The sequence below is a fragment of the Mustela lutreola genome, chromosome 11 (assembly GCF_030435805.1).
Source record: "Mustela lutreola isolate mMusLut2 chromosome 11, mMusLut2.pri, whole genome shotgun sequence".
Taxonomy (NCBI): domain Eukaryota; kingdom Metazoa; phylum Chordata; class Mammalia; order Carnivora; family Mustelidae; genus Mustela; species Mustela lutreola.
The window spans coordinates 44,157,250-44,172,224 of record NC_081300.1 but is presented as its reverse complement, the minus strand read 5'-3'; the positions used below and the strand labels follow the sequence as shown (position 1 = coordinate 44,172,224).

Below are 14,975 nucleotides of genomic sequence, written 5' to 3'. Positions count from 1 at the left end.
GATGCCCATGACGTTCTTGACATCTAAAGATGCATCTGTTCAGATGAGCATCACAAATTGAAGGTAGTGATATTTATGACTACATTGGCAAAGGTCAGATCCCAACCTTTAGAAAACTCAGACTATCTTCACAAATACAGATTTGTGGGGACTGAGTTTGTATTCTTTGAAATGATGAGTCTCAAAATTTTCCCATTAATGTGAGCCCTGTCCATTATCTATCTCTGACTTCACTTCCTCGTGGAAAGTTTCTTTCACATTCTCATAAAAATCAGACACACTGACAAACTGTGACTCAGTTGAGGGAGATTAGCTCCATTTTAATAAAAGGAGGTTCCTCATAACCCTGGTAACTAGTGTGCCCTACAAGGATCTTGTTGCCTTAAAAAGATTTTCCAATTGTTGAAAAATATTATTTTAAGCTAGAAATTCAACACAGTATCAAAGTGACTAGCACTTTGATTTGAAAAGAAAGGTTAGAATGATGAGAGGTGGGAAAGAACCAGTTGAGGAACCAGAGTTCTTGTCCTGCTTTTGTCTTTAGACCTTTGTGTCACCTTTGGTCACACAGAATATTAGAATCCATGAATACAAAGGGAACTTAAAGAGCCATCTGGTTTACCACTGTGGCTAATTTAGCTTTCTCTCAAACTATAAAGTTTCTTTAAGCCAGTACCTATAGGATCATAACATCAGCATTTTAGAAACAATATAAATAATCTTTCCCCAAGGAGCAATTATGGAGGTGATCACATCTGTGAGGAGAACAGACATTTTCTTGCCTTCACATTTTTTTTTTTTTTGTATTAATGATCAGGCTTTAAAAGAATGCAAACAACATTTAAGAGCAAAGTCATAGAGGTAGTACATTGCTCTGTTGTCTGTGATGATTACTAAGGTTGGGAAAGAGAAAAGGGACAGGGGTGTAGGTTGTTTACACATTTTTTGATTAATTCAGATTTTATCTTTTACAGAATCCAAAAATTACAAACAAACAAATTTTGTCTTGCTATGAGACCAAAAAATGCAGTGAAGAGAGTGGTTAGGAACAATGTGGTTTTTTGTTGGCAGCTCTCACATATCATAGAATAATGGGGTAGATACTTGGGAAAGGTGGTGGGCACAGGCGTATATGCCAAATTAGAATTCTCTAAGATTACTGGCAATTTTAAGGCACTGGAAGTTGGAAGATTGCCCTTATGAAAAGATTTACTTGGTAAATGAAATTTTATCTTACCTCAGGACTTTCAGCTAAAGGCCAAGTAATAAAAATATGGAAATTTAAAAATTTGTTTTTATATTAGTCAGCAGTATTGGCCCCTACTATGTGCAATGGCACTGTGTTAAAACATTATTCATCTCTGGATATATACTAGAAGTTAGGAATAGAATAATTCTTAAAATGTAAAGATTCTTTTTGGTTAAGCAGTCAACACTGTCCTAGAAAACATCAACTCCACAAATGGTTTTAAGAAGAATAATTAAGATTCATAGATATTTGGGAAAATAAAATGTCAACTTTTATAACCTGAATATTTTTAACAACCTGAAATTTTTAAAGTTGGTGCTTGTAAGACTTACCTTTTAATAGGTAATGATGAAAAAAATCACCTTCTATCTTAACTTCTTTAGAACAGAATGATAGAATGAGGACATGATTGATGTGAAAGTGAAAAAGCTAAATGTTTAAATTTAATTAATTTAATAACAATCAATTGTAGGACCATAAACTATTACTTTTTTAATGTGAGTTTTTGAAGTATTAAACTGCAGATAGATTTTTTTAAAGGCGGAAGTAAAAACAGGAAATGATTGGAACTAATTAGTCCAAATCTTACCTGAAGTTGCTTTTTGTTCTCTTTTCTTCTCCACTCTCCCTGAAATGAGAAGGGGCAGGTCAGTTGCAGAGTGTGGGTCGATGAGAACAAGCTATAACTAAGAGGAAACTCCAGTTTATGGCAATTTGTAAACACAATCACTCTTTCGGCTGTGTCCAACATGCTTCTAGAATTGACTGGGCAGAGGTGAAAGGGGTGAAAAATGCTCTCAAACCAGTTTATGCAAATCAAAAATAAAAGAGGATACCTTAAGTATGCTATTAGGTTTTATAAATCTTGTTAGTAAGAGTCGTTTACCCAACAATAAACTTACAAAGTACAAATCCCCATAGAATGAACTGTGGGGATAAGTACCCAAATAAAATAAGATCAAGACCTCTTACAACCTACTGGGGAAAATAAAGGACAGACAACACACTATGAAATAGGATGTACCCCAAAGGTACAATATGTTTAAAGAATATAAGAAGATCGGGGTGCCTGGGTGGCTCAGTGGGTTAAAGACTCTGCCTTTGGCTCGGGTCATGATCCCATGGTCCTGGGATCGAGCCCCACATCAGGCTCTCTGCTCAGCAGGGAGCCTGCTTCCTCCTCTTTCTCTCTCTCTCTGTCTGCCTCTCTGCCTACTTGTGATCTCTGTCAAATAAAATAAAATCTTTAAAAAAAATGAGAAGATGAAGTGATTTTTTAAGTAATTCAAAGGATGCCCATGAAGTTGCGAAGAAAATAGTATTTGATTTGGACCTTTAAAGATAAATGTAATCTGGGAAATTTGAAAAAGAGAAAGTATTGATTCTTGGGAAAAGAAATAGTATGGGGTATGTAGGACAAGACCTTCTGAGCAAGAGCCATGTTTAAAGCTTGCTTTGGGAACTATAGTTTTGCTCAGGAGAAGGGCTATTCCAAGAGTTTAGATAAGAGGTAATGGACAGAGTATGACGATGGGAGTAGGGAGGTAGAAAGGTGGAACTTTTAAGACCCAGGGTCTTACAAAATGTAAAGTACAAGGGAAAAGGAAAGGTCAGGAAGAAGGTTTCATGGGTCACTTTGAACATGATGATACAATCTGGGGAAATGGTAAAATGTGTTGGGGGCAGGGGGACGACAAGTTCAGTTTAAGACTTAACTGAGTTTTAAGTATTACAGCGATGTGGATCTTGGGAGAGAGATCAGAATCGAAATTACAATGTGGAGAAGCTTCATTTTGAGAAGATGGCTGGGGCTGAGGTGGGGAATGAGAACATAAAGGCAGGCAGCACAAAGGGGTGGGCTGAGAAGAGTGAACAAGAGAACAAAATGCTCCTTCTAAAATTGTGACATAGGACCATGAGAAAACAGAAGCAGCAGAGTTCCACAGAGCACAGAGTCATGTGCCACAGATAATGTGAGGAAGTAGGGTGGGCACCCACAGCTTCTGATCTGGTGGGTTCACACGGTTGTTGCTATATTGTGAGAGAGCTGGTTTAGCAGAGCAAGGGCGGGGAACACAAGAGACACTGTGTGAACCTCAAGAGTAGTGAGTGGTGAGGAAGATGGGGTTGAGGAAATGGCTTCTTGTTCAGGAAATTTGGAAGCATGCCAATGAATGAGACAGAGCAACAGTCTGAGTGGGAGCAAACCCCACATTTCTGCTAGCCTATGGGCCACCTCAGCGTGGTTACAGGCTTAGATAAGAAATTCTGCACCAGGGCACAGGTATGTGGAAACACCACCGTGGAGGTGAGAGCCTTGGTTTTGTGACGGGTAAGTGTGGGTGCCCTTCTGGTCATCACATTCTTGTCAGCTTTCACCATTTCCCAGATGGAGCTAGTTACTGAGAGTTTATGCAACACATGCGAGCTGCATGTAAACTTTATTCAAGTTTCTCTACCAGCTCTTCCTGTCTTCTAAAATCTTAAAATATAGGGTGCGAAATGTACAACCTTTCTCTCATGCAGCCGCCAAATGCGTAGAATGCATTTAACTGTCATCTTGATTAAAGGCACATGCTGTTCATTTGGGTGATTTCTTGTTTGATACGATATTTCAATAATTTAAACAGGTAAAGGACATGAATAGTCCATTTAAAGTCTTTATTCATTACCGAGTGTCATGGGGTACCTCCTCATTTAAGTTTTTTTAATTAGGTAAGCCATTGTTTCCTATCTGATTACAAATTTTGGTATACTAGATGCCTCAAACATTTCTACAGATTTTAAGAAATGTTATTCAAGTCCTGAATTATAAAATGTTTAAAGACAAACATCTCCTTGTAATGTAAGAATGAATCGTAATCCTAAAAATCATAAGTCCATGAAAGTATTGGAGATTAATAATATGGTATGGTAGTGAGTCTCCAAGATGCTCCCAATGACCCCTGTCCTTCCTTCTCCTGATAACTGTGTCCTTAAGTGACCCCTCTCACAGTGATTAAGACTAAACTTTTGCAATCAATAGGATTTTGTAAAAAAGATGGAATGTGACTCCCAAGGTTGGGTCTTAAGAACCCTGGTGACTTCCATCCTGCACTCTTGGATCACTCTTTCTAAGGGAAGTCAGATAATACATTATGGGGACACTCAAGGAGCCCTATGGAGAGGCCCACCTGAAAAGGTATCCAGCTCCTGCCAACTGGCAAATCAATCAATCTCCCTGACTTTCTCTCTATAAAGTGGGGATCAGAACCTGCTTATCTGGAGTGGGGTGGAAAATAAATAATTCCACATGCAGAGCTAGTAGGAAATGGAAGAAATTCACACAAGATATTGGGGTTTGATGTTTCAGAAGGGAGGCTGGAAGACATCGCTGTAGCCTTTTCTTCACTGAGACCTTAAACAGTCCTCTGCCCCCGTGTTACATGCATGGGCTCTGTAAACTGTAGAGTGCAATATAAATGTTATTGATTAGTTTTATTATGCTGTTAGTTGTGTTATAGGAATCAATTTAGATTTCTATTCCTAGTTACATATACATTAGACTGCAAATTAGAAAAATGAAAACTAGATAAATAAGACAATATGGTATTGATTAAGGGACACAGAGAGTACACTGCTTAACTGGAGATGACCCTCTACGCTTCTCACTGCGTCCCGTCATCCTGCTTTGAACGAGGGGGATCCTGTCCCTCATTCTCACGGTGTCCACCCTCATAGAAAGAGATAGTTAGGAGACCCATATTTCTAGCTCCAACCTCTACCAAGCTTTTAGGCCTGCTGGAAATCTCTATGTGTATTTTCTACTGCACTACAACACACACCCTTAACTTAAATCATTGTATTTCCCTGCAAAACTGCTCATCTTCGGAGTTGTCCTTCAGTCGCTCAGGCCCCCAAACACAAAGCCTCAGAGTCACTGGCTTCTCCCCTTCACTCAACGTCCATGCCTAATGCAACCCTCAGACCACTCCATTCTCTTTCCACAGGGCCTTTGGAGCTACACTTTCCTTTTCTCACTGTCCCCGCCCTAGTTCACAAACGTGATATGAACTTTCTTCCTGGGGTTATTTCCTACACGGTCCTAACTGACTTCGTTGATTTTAGAGATGACTTTTCTGTCCTTGAGTCGGATCACTACTAGAGATTTAAATCCACCTGCCCGAATGGGAAAATGAGGACCCTGGATGATTTGGCCACAACCTACCTTCTCTACCCTCCCTCAAGCCCCATACACAACACTGACCAGTTATGCCAAAAATCCCACCTTCCATCCCAACTCCCTGTGCAAGCTGTTCCTGCTTCCTGGAATGTCCTGACATGTCAGTCCTGTCTTGTTCATCCTTCAGAGCTGAGTCAGATGCCAGCTCCTCTGGGAAGCTTTCTGCTTTGTGCCGCCCCCAACTCTCCACTCCCTGCAGAACCACCCTTCTGTTATGCTCCTTTACCCCTTTATTTGAATCTCTGTCACAGTAGTGACCCCAGTGTTTGGCTCATAATTAATTGCAAGTTTGTTTCCCCAACTGGACTGTGTCCTCCTTTAGGGCGAGAGATATGTGTACCCTATGTCTCTCCCTCTCTACATGCCTACAGAGCCTTGAATGCTAATGCTTGGGACTCAGTCAACATACCCAGAGAGTTAAGAAATGCTCCAGCCCTCCTTAAAATGCTAGGGAACAGGAAGTAAATTTCAGTGCTGTTAACACTGAGTGCAAGTACAACCAAGACCAGAGCTTTTACCAGGTATTTACATTACAAGGGACACCCTGGAAAACTATTCTATTAGAAAAGTGGACGATAAAATAAGAGAGGCTTTCAGAATAATGAACATGCATTTTTCCCTCATTGTGCTTTAATGCTTAAAGATTCTAGTTTAAAAACAAAACACTAACGTATGGTTTGCACCTTACTTCTCTTTAAAGCTGGATGCACATTCCTCCCGTGAGAATAAAAATGGATGGTACTCTCATAAAAATGGAATTTGAAGGGTGAAACTTTTCTCCTGAGAAAATGTATTTAACTCAACATTAACAGTCCACCTGTCATGACCACTTATTTATATAAATCGAGCACTGATATTTTTAAAAGCTATTTTAGACTTGAGGTTGTTGATATTTTTCCATGGAGGAACATTAAATATATATCAATTTATAGCACATTTCTCTACCTCAGTATGGAAGCAGTATCCTAATCACAATGATTGCTCCTGATCTTTTAAAACCATAGGCACATAAATGGCAAACCAGTGATGTCTTGGCAATAATGAGGAGGGGTGTTGGCAACTCAGTATTTTATGTCACTGCTAATGGAAAGGAAATTTTTTATATATTTGCATAAATATATACTTACGTCTACTTTGTATGTGCACATGTGTATGTGCATGTATGTGCATATATTTACACGTACATATATGTGCATTGCATTCGTGTATATGCATACTGTATTTTTACACTCAGATATAGTCTTGTCTCTGAAATACACTCTTTCTTCTACTTGCTTCCGTCTTTGTATAATAAAGTCTGTCATGGAATCTTATCAAGCTTCCCTCACTGCACTACCAATTTCTCAGTAGCCAATTCTGAGTTTGCGTTCCCTCGCAGGCATTTTATCTGCCCTGCGCTGAGAGGTATGATTAATCACATCCCGTTGCTAGGATACCTGAGAATGTTCATTTATGTCCGATGTTGCTTTGGCAAAATGCACTATGAAGAAGGCATAGAATCATGACAAGGAAAATTACTGTGCACATGCCACTTACTTAAAAAAAAGGTGGCAGGGTGGGGGGTGAAGGAGAGAAATGTAGCCACCAGATAATACAATGTTAACTCCCATGAATTTTTTCATATCATTTTTGTTTCACCTGGATTTAATGGAAAACAATGGCAATACTTCTGGATAATGAGAATCTGTAGCACTCCTATACTTTCGAGTTAATGGGAAAGTAGAAGGCGGTACGGTTTTAATTCTGTTTACCTTATAGGGTCGTAGAGAGGAAGGGGTTTTAAGGTTTACTGGCTTCAGATGCCTTAATTACAAACAAGTTAACGAGGTTACAGTGCTGGTTGATTTGCAGAGCCCATCTAAAACCCAGGCCACCACTGCCATGTTTAGCTATTTTAATGTGAGACTGAAAAACAAAGTAGTCCTCAGAATGAAGAAATGCTTTTATCAGTATCTTAAGAATTTATTGCTGATTTGGGTATGTATATACCAAAGATTCCTGCTTACTGATTGTAATGAGAGAGAATATGATATATAAAGTCCACTTAAATGCAGTTTTCTTTTTTTTTTTTTTTTTAAAGATTTTATTTATTTATTTGACAGAGAGAAATCACAAGTAGACAGAGAGGCAGGCGGAGAGAGAGAGAGGGAAGCAGGCTCCCTGCTGAGCAGAGAGCCCGATGCGGGACTCGATCCCAGCACTCTGAGATCATGACCTGAGCCGAAGGCAGCGGCTTAACCCACTGAGCCACCCAGGCGCCCCAAATGCAGTTTTCTTAATCAACCTTTTCCCATGGAAAAACAGCATGGTCTAGGAACAGGAACAGGGACTTTGGAGTTAGATGAACTGACTTCCCATCTTAGCCAAGGGGAGCCTGTGAGCTACAAGACTCTGGGATGAAGCATAGAGATCTCATTACAGACTTTTATTCTTCTACTTCCCCACCCCCACCCCCACCATCTGGCCCACCCTCTTCTCCTTCCCTTCCTTCTCTCTCTCTCTCTCTCTCTCTCGCGCGCGCGCGCGTGTGTGTGTGTGTACACAAGACATAGACATATGCAAGATGTCTTTCTCTTTGCCTCTCTTTGATATTCCAACTGAAAACAGAGACAATTGGAGTTTTACTTTATCCTTTAGAATTGATACTACCAGAGCACTCTTATTATAATCACACTCATAATAGTAGCTAATGTTCAGTAAGCAATGTTTGTGTGCTTGTCATTGTTATATAGGGATTAGCTCATTTCGTTCTCACAGTTTGATGAAGCTTTCCAAATATGCCCATTTTTGGGTAAGGAAAGAGTGAAAATTGGCTAAGCAACTTTGCCAAATCATTTAGTAAGTAACAACAAACGAGAGGACAGTATGGAGGAGTAAAAATTGGGATGTTTGCAAGTTACATATAACCCTAGGTTTTGAGGGTTGCCTGAATAAATTATTTTGTTAAAAACAATTCAGCAGTTTTTATTCACTGTTTATTTTTTACCATTGGATTTGTTAGAAGGACTCAATGGCTTATTCCAACTGCTAAGTATCCAATCACAATGTTTCAGGAGTAGAATGTCAAAAGACCTTCACACTTTGAATTTCTTTTTAGTAGTTTAGCGCTTATTTAGTAACTTAACAATGAGTTGGGTACTCTAATGTCACCTAAATATTATTTAATTAAAATCTTTGCAAGAATTCCATGAAATAGATGGTAATATTACTTCCATTTGCCAGCAGAGAAAGGAGGCTTGGAAATTTTTTTTTGTAATGGTCACAAGATTCTGATGAGTGAATGGCAGGGAGATTTTTACCTTTTCCGAGCTCCTTGGCTATGGTGATGAGGGCAGTTCCGTGGAGTGGTGAAGAGCTCAGGTCTTGCCACTTAAATCAGTGTGGGATATTGGGCACATCATTTAACCTCTCTAAATCACACTGTATTTATCAGGAAACGAGGGTAAGAATAGTTCCCACTTGACAGGGTCATTGTGAGGGTTACATAAAACGATGTGTTTAATAATAATCCTAAATATTTGGAGTATATGGTGCAGTCACATTTCACATCTCAATGCTTAGGACAAAGCGACACAGAGTACTTCTAGGTACTTCTCTTTCTAAACATACCATGTCAGGTGGTTCCTAGTATCATATGATAATACTTCATATGCTCAAGGTCAATGGCTACATTTATACAAATATTATAAAGTTCAGGCTCTGAGAGTTTCTTGACAGGTTTACCATAACATCTCTCTCTTGCCTTCGCTTAGAATTTTTAAGAAGGAAGTGGCTTTGCTTTTAGAAAATGCCTTTCTTTTCTCTTCCATTTCCTCTTTTCAAATACAACTTGGTTTGATGAAACACAATTTACACTGCAAACCTCTCTCTGATTATGAGTGAAGCTGATATGATCTTAGAATCCAGGGTTTGTGGTTTGAATTCTCGTCTGTACTTTGTAGGGAGCAGCAGCTATGGAATTGTTCACAGCTGATATATTCGAAATAGAAAGGGAGAGCTTTTCTAGAAATCATGAGATCTCATTGCCAGTACTTACTCCTTGCAACAAATGGAAGGACCCTGAATAAGTAACTCAACTCTTCCAAGATCCAATGGTCCTTTGAGTTACACAGCACAGCAGACACTAGGCTCGTAAAGAAATCATATAAACAGGGCTGTGAGGGGACTGTAAGTCCTGCAGAGCAGGAACAGAGGAGCAGAACAGGGCCAATTTAAAGACCAGTTGGTCTAAAGTGGTCGACAGAAGACTGTAGAAGTTGCATAGTTTCTGTTTGGTCAACAGTACGAAAAGGCTGTGACGTTTATTTAATCACTCATGCCTGGATTTATGCTGTTGTTGAAATGGACCTGGCCTCAGCAGACCACAGGGACGAGCTTCTGTATGGTTGTGGATCCTAACCCCCTCCTGCAGGTTTAGTAAACTGCATTTGCTCTCCTGTCTGCTTCTATTTGGTCAGTTGATACGCTGTGAGGATGCTTCTGCAGAGATCCATTACAAGCACAGTGCACGCTGTGAGCTTCAGACCGTGTGTACTGAGCTACGGAGACTGGCCCTTCAGAAACATAGCACTACAGCTACAGTTAGGCCTCCAAGGTTGACCATCTGCCTTGGCAGAGCTGACACTCCATCTGCACTCCCCAGCCTTGGGGTCTGCCATCCGTCCTCGCAAGGAGAAAGCCTACGAGGAACCGAACGCTCAAAGGTTTTTCCTGGGCTAACCCCTCTGCAAAGACATGGTAAAACCAGTATGAGAAACAGCAGTTTTACATTGTCTTGGAAAGTCTCAAGCACAGAATTTCTTCCCACTTAGATCCACCTGACAAGCACATAATTAATGTGACAAGCAAATGCTACTTTCAGATTCCTCGCATTGGCCTGGGTGAATTAAATCTTAGAGCAAACCTTTTGATATTCAGGACCTCATTCTGGGGGAGTCATTTTTGGCAGAGAAGTTTTTTGGAAGACCTTTAGATGTTGAAGTCAGATTAGGGAAAAAAAAATGTGCAGTGACTGCCAGGCCTTAAATCTCTCTGCAAAATGGGAATGCTAGTTTTACTAATGTACGCTTTACCTGCCGGCAAAAGCGGGGATGTCAATGTTTATATTTTCCATTGTGCAAGAGCATGTTTCTAGTAAGTTTGGTGTGAATAATTATTTTCAAATGACATAATATCCTAGATGTCCCTTGAATGTTCATTATGCAAAAGAGATAGGAATGAATTATTTTGTAAAATAAAGAGTCTTTTCATAATGTTTATTCAATCCTGTGTTAGAAAAAAAAAATGACCATATGTTAAGAGGTGGGGTTGAATTCCCCTCCTGCTAAATCTGCCCAGGCCTTAGTAACTTGCATAACAAATTGAATATGCTAGAAATGCCATGTTTTATGCATTGAGACCATGTGGGCCTTGAGAATCAGGAAGCTTCTGTTCCCTGGGTCTTTGACTACTTGCTCTGGGAGAGGCTGGTCACAATGTTAGAAGCCAGACCATCCTGAGACCACCATGGTGTGAGGAAGCTCAAGCTAGCCACACACGGAGGCCACATGGGAAGAGCTTCCTGAACCACACAAGGCCAGCAACTAGCTGTTCTTGCCACCCCAACCTGGCTGCCAGATGTGTGGGAATGAAGAAACATCTGGAAGTGGATCCTTTAGCTCCAGCCACCTCAGCAGATGCCATGTGGATTAGGGACCAACTGCTTGGCTGAACCCCTTCCAAATTCCTAACCCATAAAACCGCAAGAAAAATAAATGTCTGTTTTATATCATTAAGTTTTGGCGAACATCCACATGCAGCAATAGAGAGTAAAAACAACTTCTCTTTCTGTTTTCATTATGAGGATATTTACTGATATATCTATCAATATATACCAATGCTTATTACTATTCCTGCCCCCTCCCCCAGGAATGCACAGCTCTCCTCCCTTCTTTCTTTCCTGAGATGCCTTGATCAACTATACCTATAAATATGTTCTCTCACCCAACATTTTAGTATGTACACATATTCCATTGCATGAAAAAAAAATAAAATCTGTTATTTTCAGGAATGTGGTTTAAGCACAATCTATGCAGATTAATACATATTTTGAATTTCTAAGAGTGTTACACTATCAACCTATTTCCAGGTAACCAGTCAAAAGGAAAGGAAGCAGAATCTCACCATTGAACAAGCATCTTAAGACTTGTAAACCATCCAGGGGGCACCCATTGGAAACAATAACATGTAAATCTTCACCCAGGCTTCAAAAAGCTCACGGTTTACGGTTAGGATGACAGAGAAGCCCTCTGAACTGAAACATGGAGAAGATTCAACAGCAATTTCTGCCGAATAATCAAAAATTACTTTATTTTCCCTAGGTAGATTTACTTTTAAAAGATAAATTAGCAGAATCTACATTGAATGAAGAGCGTTCATATTATTTAGGGTTAATTTTCTGTAGGAAAGCAACAAGGGGAAACATTTCATTATAGAAGGTAATGATATGAGTCCAATCAGAATCTGTGCTTGTGAAGTCAGTTTGTTCACTTTAAATGGCAATCTATTTGGCTAACAGACACACAGTCCTGCCCGGCTTTTCATCTGGAGGAAATAACCACATTTCATTGCTCTCTCTCCCATGCTCTTAATCATCGCCTCATTAGCTCATGGAGAAAGCTTATGGAGGCCAGAGGTGAGCTGGATTTTATTCTTTGAGATGTCAGCATGGTTTTCATTTCCACCAGCCCTAAGTTTTTCTTTTCTTTTCTTTTTTTTTAACCTTTGAAAAATCCCCATCGTACACATTTTTCCTTCACATTGACCAGCATCAAAGGCTTGGGCCTTAGACATACGGGGAAGCTCGTATTTCACGGGCTGAAGGAAGAAAATAAGGAAAGTGTGCTTAGATCAGTGGATATTGATTGACTGCTTCTAGGCATTGCCATGTTCTTTGTAACCTTGTAAGACTATCCTCCGAAAATCTGGTTGACTCCCTGAGTTTCCTAGAAAAGTTGTTAATTATCTAATACATTTTATGTGTAGAAGAGATTCAGTGACATTCATTTGGATACTTAGGAGAAAGCAAAAAGCAAATGTTGCTGAGGGCCTGTTACCGGGCAGGTGGACAAGGAGGCTTGCAAAGAGTCAATGAGAAATTCACAGTCAAGGGCAGGGCTGTAGAGGAGTCTGCAGATTGGTTCAACGGATGAGGCCTCCAGTGGCAGCTAGAAGGGGGTCTTCACCTCAAAACAGACAGAGTGGGAGATACTCAGGAAAGAAGAGAAATAAAGATCTGAACACCTAAGGCAATACACAGTTTTCTGGCCAAACCTTTTACTGGTGATCAGCGTGAGATGCTGATTTCAGAAAAAGCAAAGCAGGGAGAAGCTCCTTGGGATACAACCCTCCCAAAAGATGGGAAGCGGAGCACTGCCACGGGGGTAGGGGTGTGGGGGTGGGGGGAGCACTGTGGTCAGCCACTGGACACTTACTTAGATGCTGAGATTTGCACCAGCCTGAGTCTGGCATTCCAGAGAAGGAGCAACTTCCTAGCTTTATTGGCCGTGGCAGACATAACTGAATGCCTACCCTGTGGTCATTTCTCCTCTCATTCCATTCTGGGACCCGACGCTCCTCTCACAAGACACCAATGAAATATGACTGATGCAAGCCAGTCACTGTGGTCCCATTCCTTTGCTTGAGGTGGTTGTTTGACATTTCTGGCTAATGACATGAATTCTGTGGGAGAATTTTATCAGAACGTTTTCCTTGCCAATCAAAAGAGACAGATGGGGAAAAAAATCTCCTTTTTCTTTCAGTGGATGTAGTCACATCTGGGGATGATGCCTGGAAAGTGAGCACGTAGCCAAGATACTGCAAGGGTGACAAAGGGCGCATACCTCAGGAGAATGTCACTGAGGCTCCAAGCTCCCACGGACCCACCCCACCTCAGAGTTCCTTGTTACGGGTTGTTTATCCCTCCCCCTCCAACTCTTTTTAAAAGCTAGACCTTTTAGTCACTTGTAGCTGAAAGCATCCGATATTCCACACAGTCTAACTGCAAAATAAATATTATGCCAAATAAATAAATACTATGTCAAATAAACTGAGAATGTTAAATAATTATTTAGCTCAATGTGCTATGCTAAATAAACGAAAAATTAAGCCTGAAGGAAAGAGCATTACCTTTAAGATGGTCCCAGGCACTAAGCGGTCTAGAGTATTCGCCAGCCAGGGGCTGCATTGAGAAGGTCCACTCTTCCAATCTTCCAGACACATCCCCTCCACCTAGAGGGAGGAGGGCCATGGTGCTTGCCCTTTCTTACCTAGACCATGCACTGAGTACCTGGGATACCAGAATTTCCTGGCCAATCAGCCCCAAGGCAGGGCAGGGTCTACATGGGCCTTCTTCCCAGATCAGATCTCAAGATGTGGGTACACCGGAACAGCCTGAATCATCGGTGGGGGGCATTACAGGGTGTGCAAAGGATGCCTGGGGCTTGGATGTGTGTGCAGATGGGTTCCAGTGCGTGTACATGAAGCTCCTCACAGTGCAGGACGGGACATGATGGAGGTAGAAAGGAAAGGTGGCCTCTACTGGTTCTCTTGCTCCAAGCCCAGCAACTACAGGGTAGGTCTGTCATGACACAGACAACAAAGGCTGTTACTCTAAGGATGCCAGAAACGACGGGCATGCATATATTGCCTCACAGGATTCTCAAGCTAGTCAAAGGAAAGGAAGGGGAAGGTATTTTATCCACAGTTTATAAATGAGAAAACAACAGAAGCTCAGAAAGGTGACCTCGCCCAAGATAACCCAGGAAGTGTTAGATCCTGGAATTGAACCCAGAACTTTCAAATATCTCATTGTTTACCACATATATTTCCTAGATTTTCTGTGATGGAGGCTTATTTTCTGTATGAAATTGAGAGACAGAGATTGACTTAAGTTCTTCTTTTTCTTTGTGCCATCTCCAGTTTCCTACCTCAAAAACACTTAGCAATGCTTATTCTAAAGAGGTGAAATATAAATAAAATTCAATCAAATTTCATTATAAGTGGATCATTGTTAAACTTATTTATGGAGTAAAAAATTGAAAAACTCTAAATAAAATACTGTACTGTCATAAAGTAAATAAAGTAAATGGGTCAGGGTTAGCCTTTCTTTGTCTTACGGTATTATAGGATAGAGATGATCCACTGTCATTTGTAAAAAATGTACTCTGAAGTCTTTCAGAAATGGGTGAATTCTATTCTTTTTCCTTTGTTGTGCAAAATACAAGGTTTTTTTTTTTTTACATAAAATTATCTGAACTGGCTGTGTAGATAGCCCAAATCTGTCACTTTGATTTTAAATTCCCCAATTCACTATTTGCTACAGATTAAAAAAAAATTATGAGGTGATTTGCATACATATATATGTATATATATATATTTTTTTAATTTTAGTTTTGTCCTTCAGTTGAAACAACTGTGTTTAAATATGAGTGAGGGTGGGAGGAGGGAGGCCAGAAGGGTTATAGA

General features: G+C 40.3%; 1 protein-coding gene across 1 annotated transcript in view; it reads right to left on the bottom strand.

Moving 5' to 3' along the window:
- CHST9 (carbohydrate sulfotransferase 9) overlaps positions 1-14,975 on the bottom strand; it is a 233,054-nt gene that overhangs the window by 131,301 nt on the left and 86,778 nt on the right. The window contains exon 3 of the mRNA XM_059139311.1: positions 1,839-1,877. Coding sequence (XP_058995294.1) covers positions 1,839-1,877 — 39 coding nt within the window. The remainder of the gene's footprint in view (positions 1-1,838; positions 1,878-14,975) is intronic.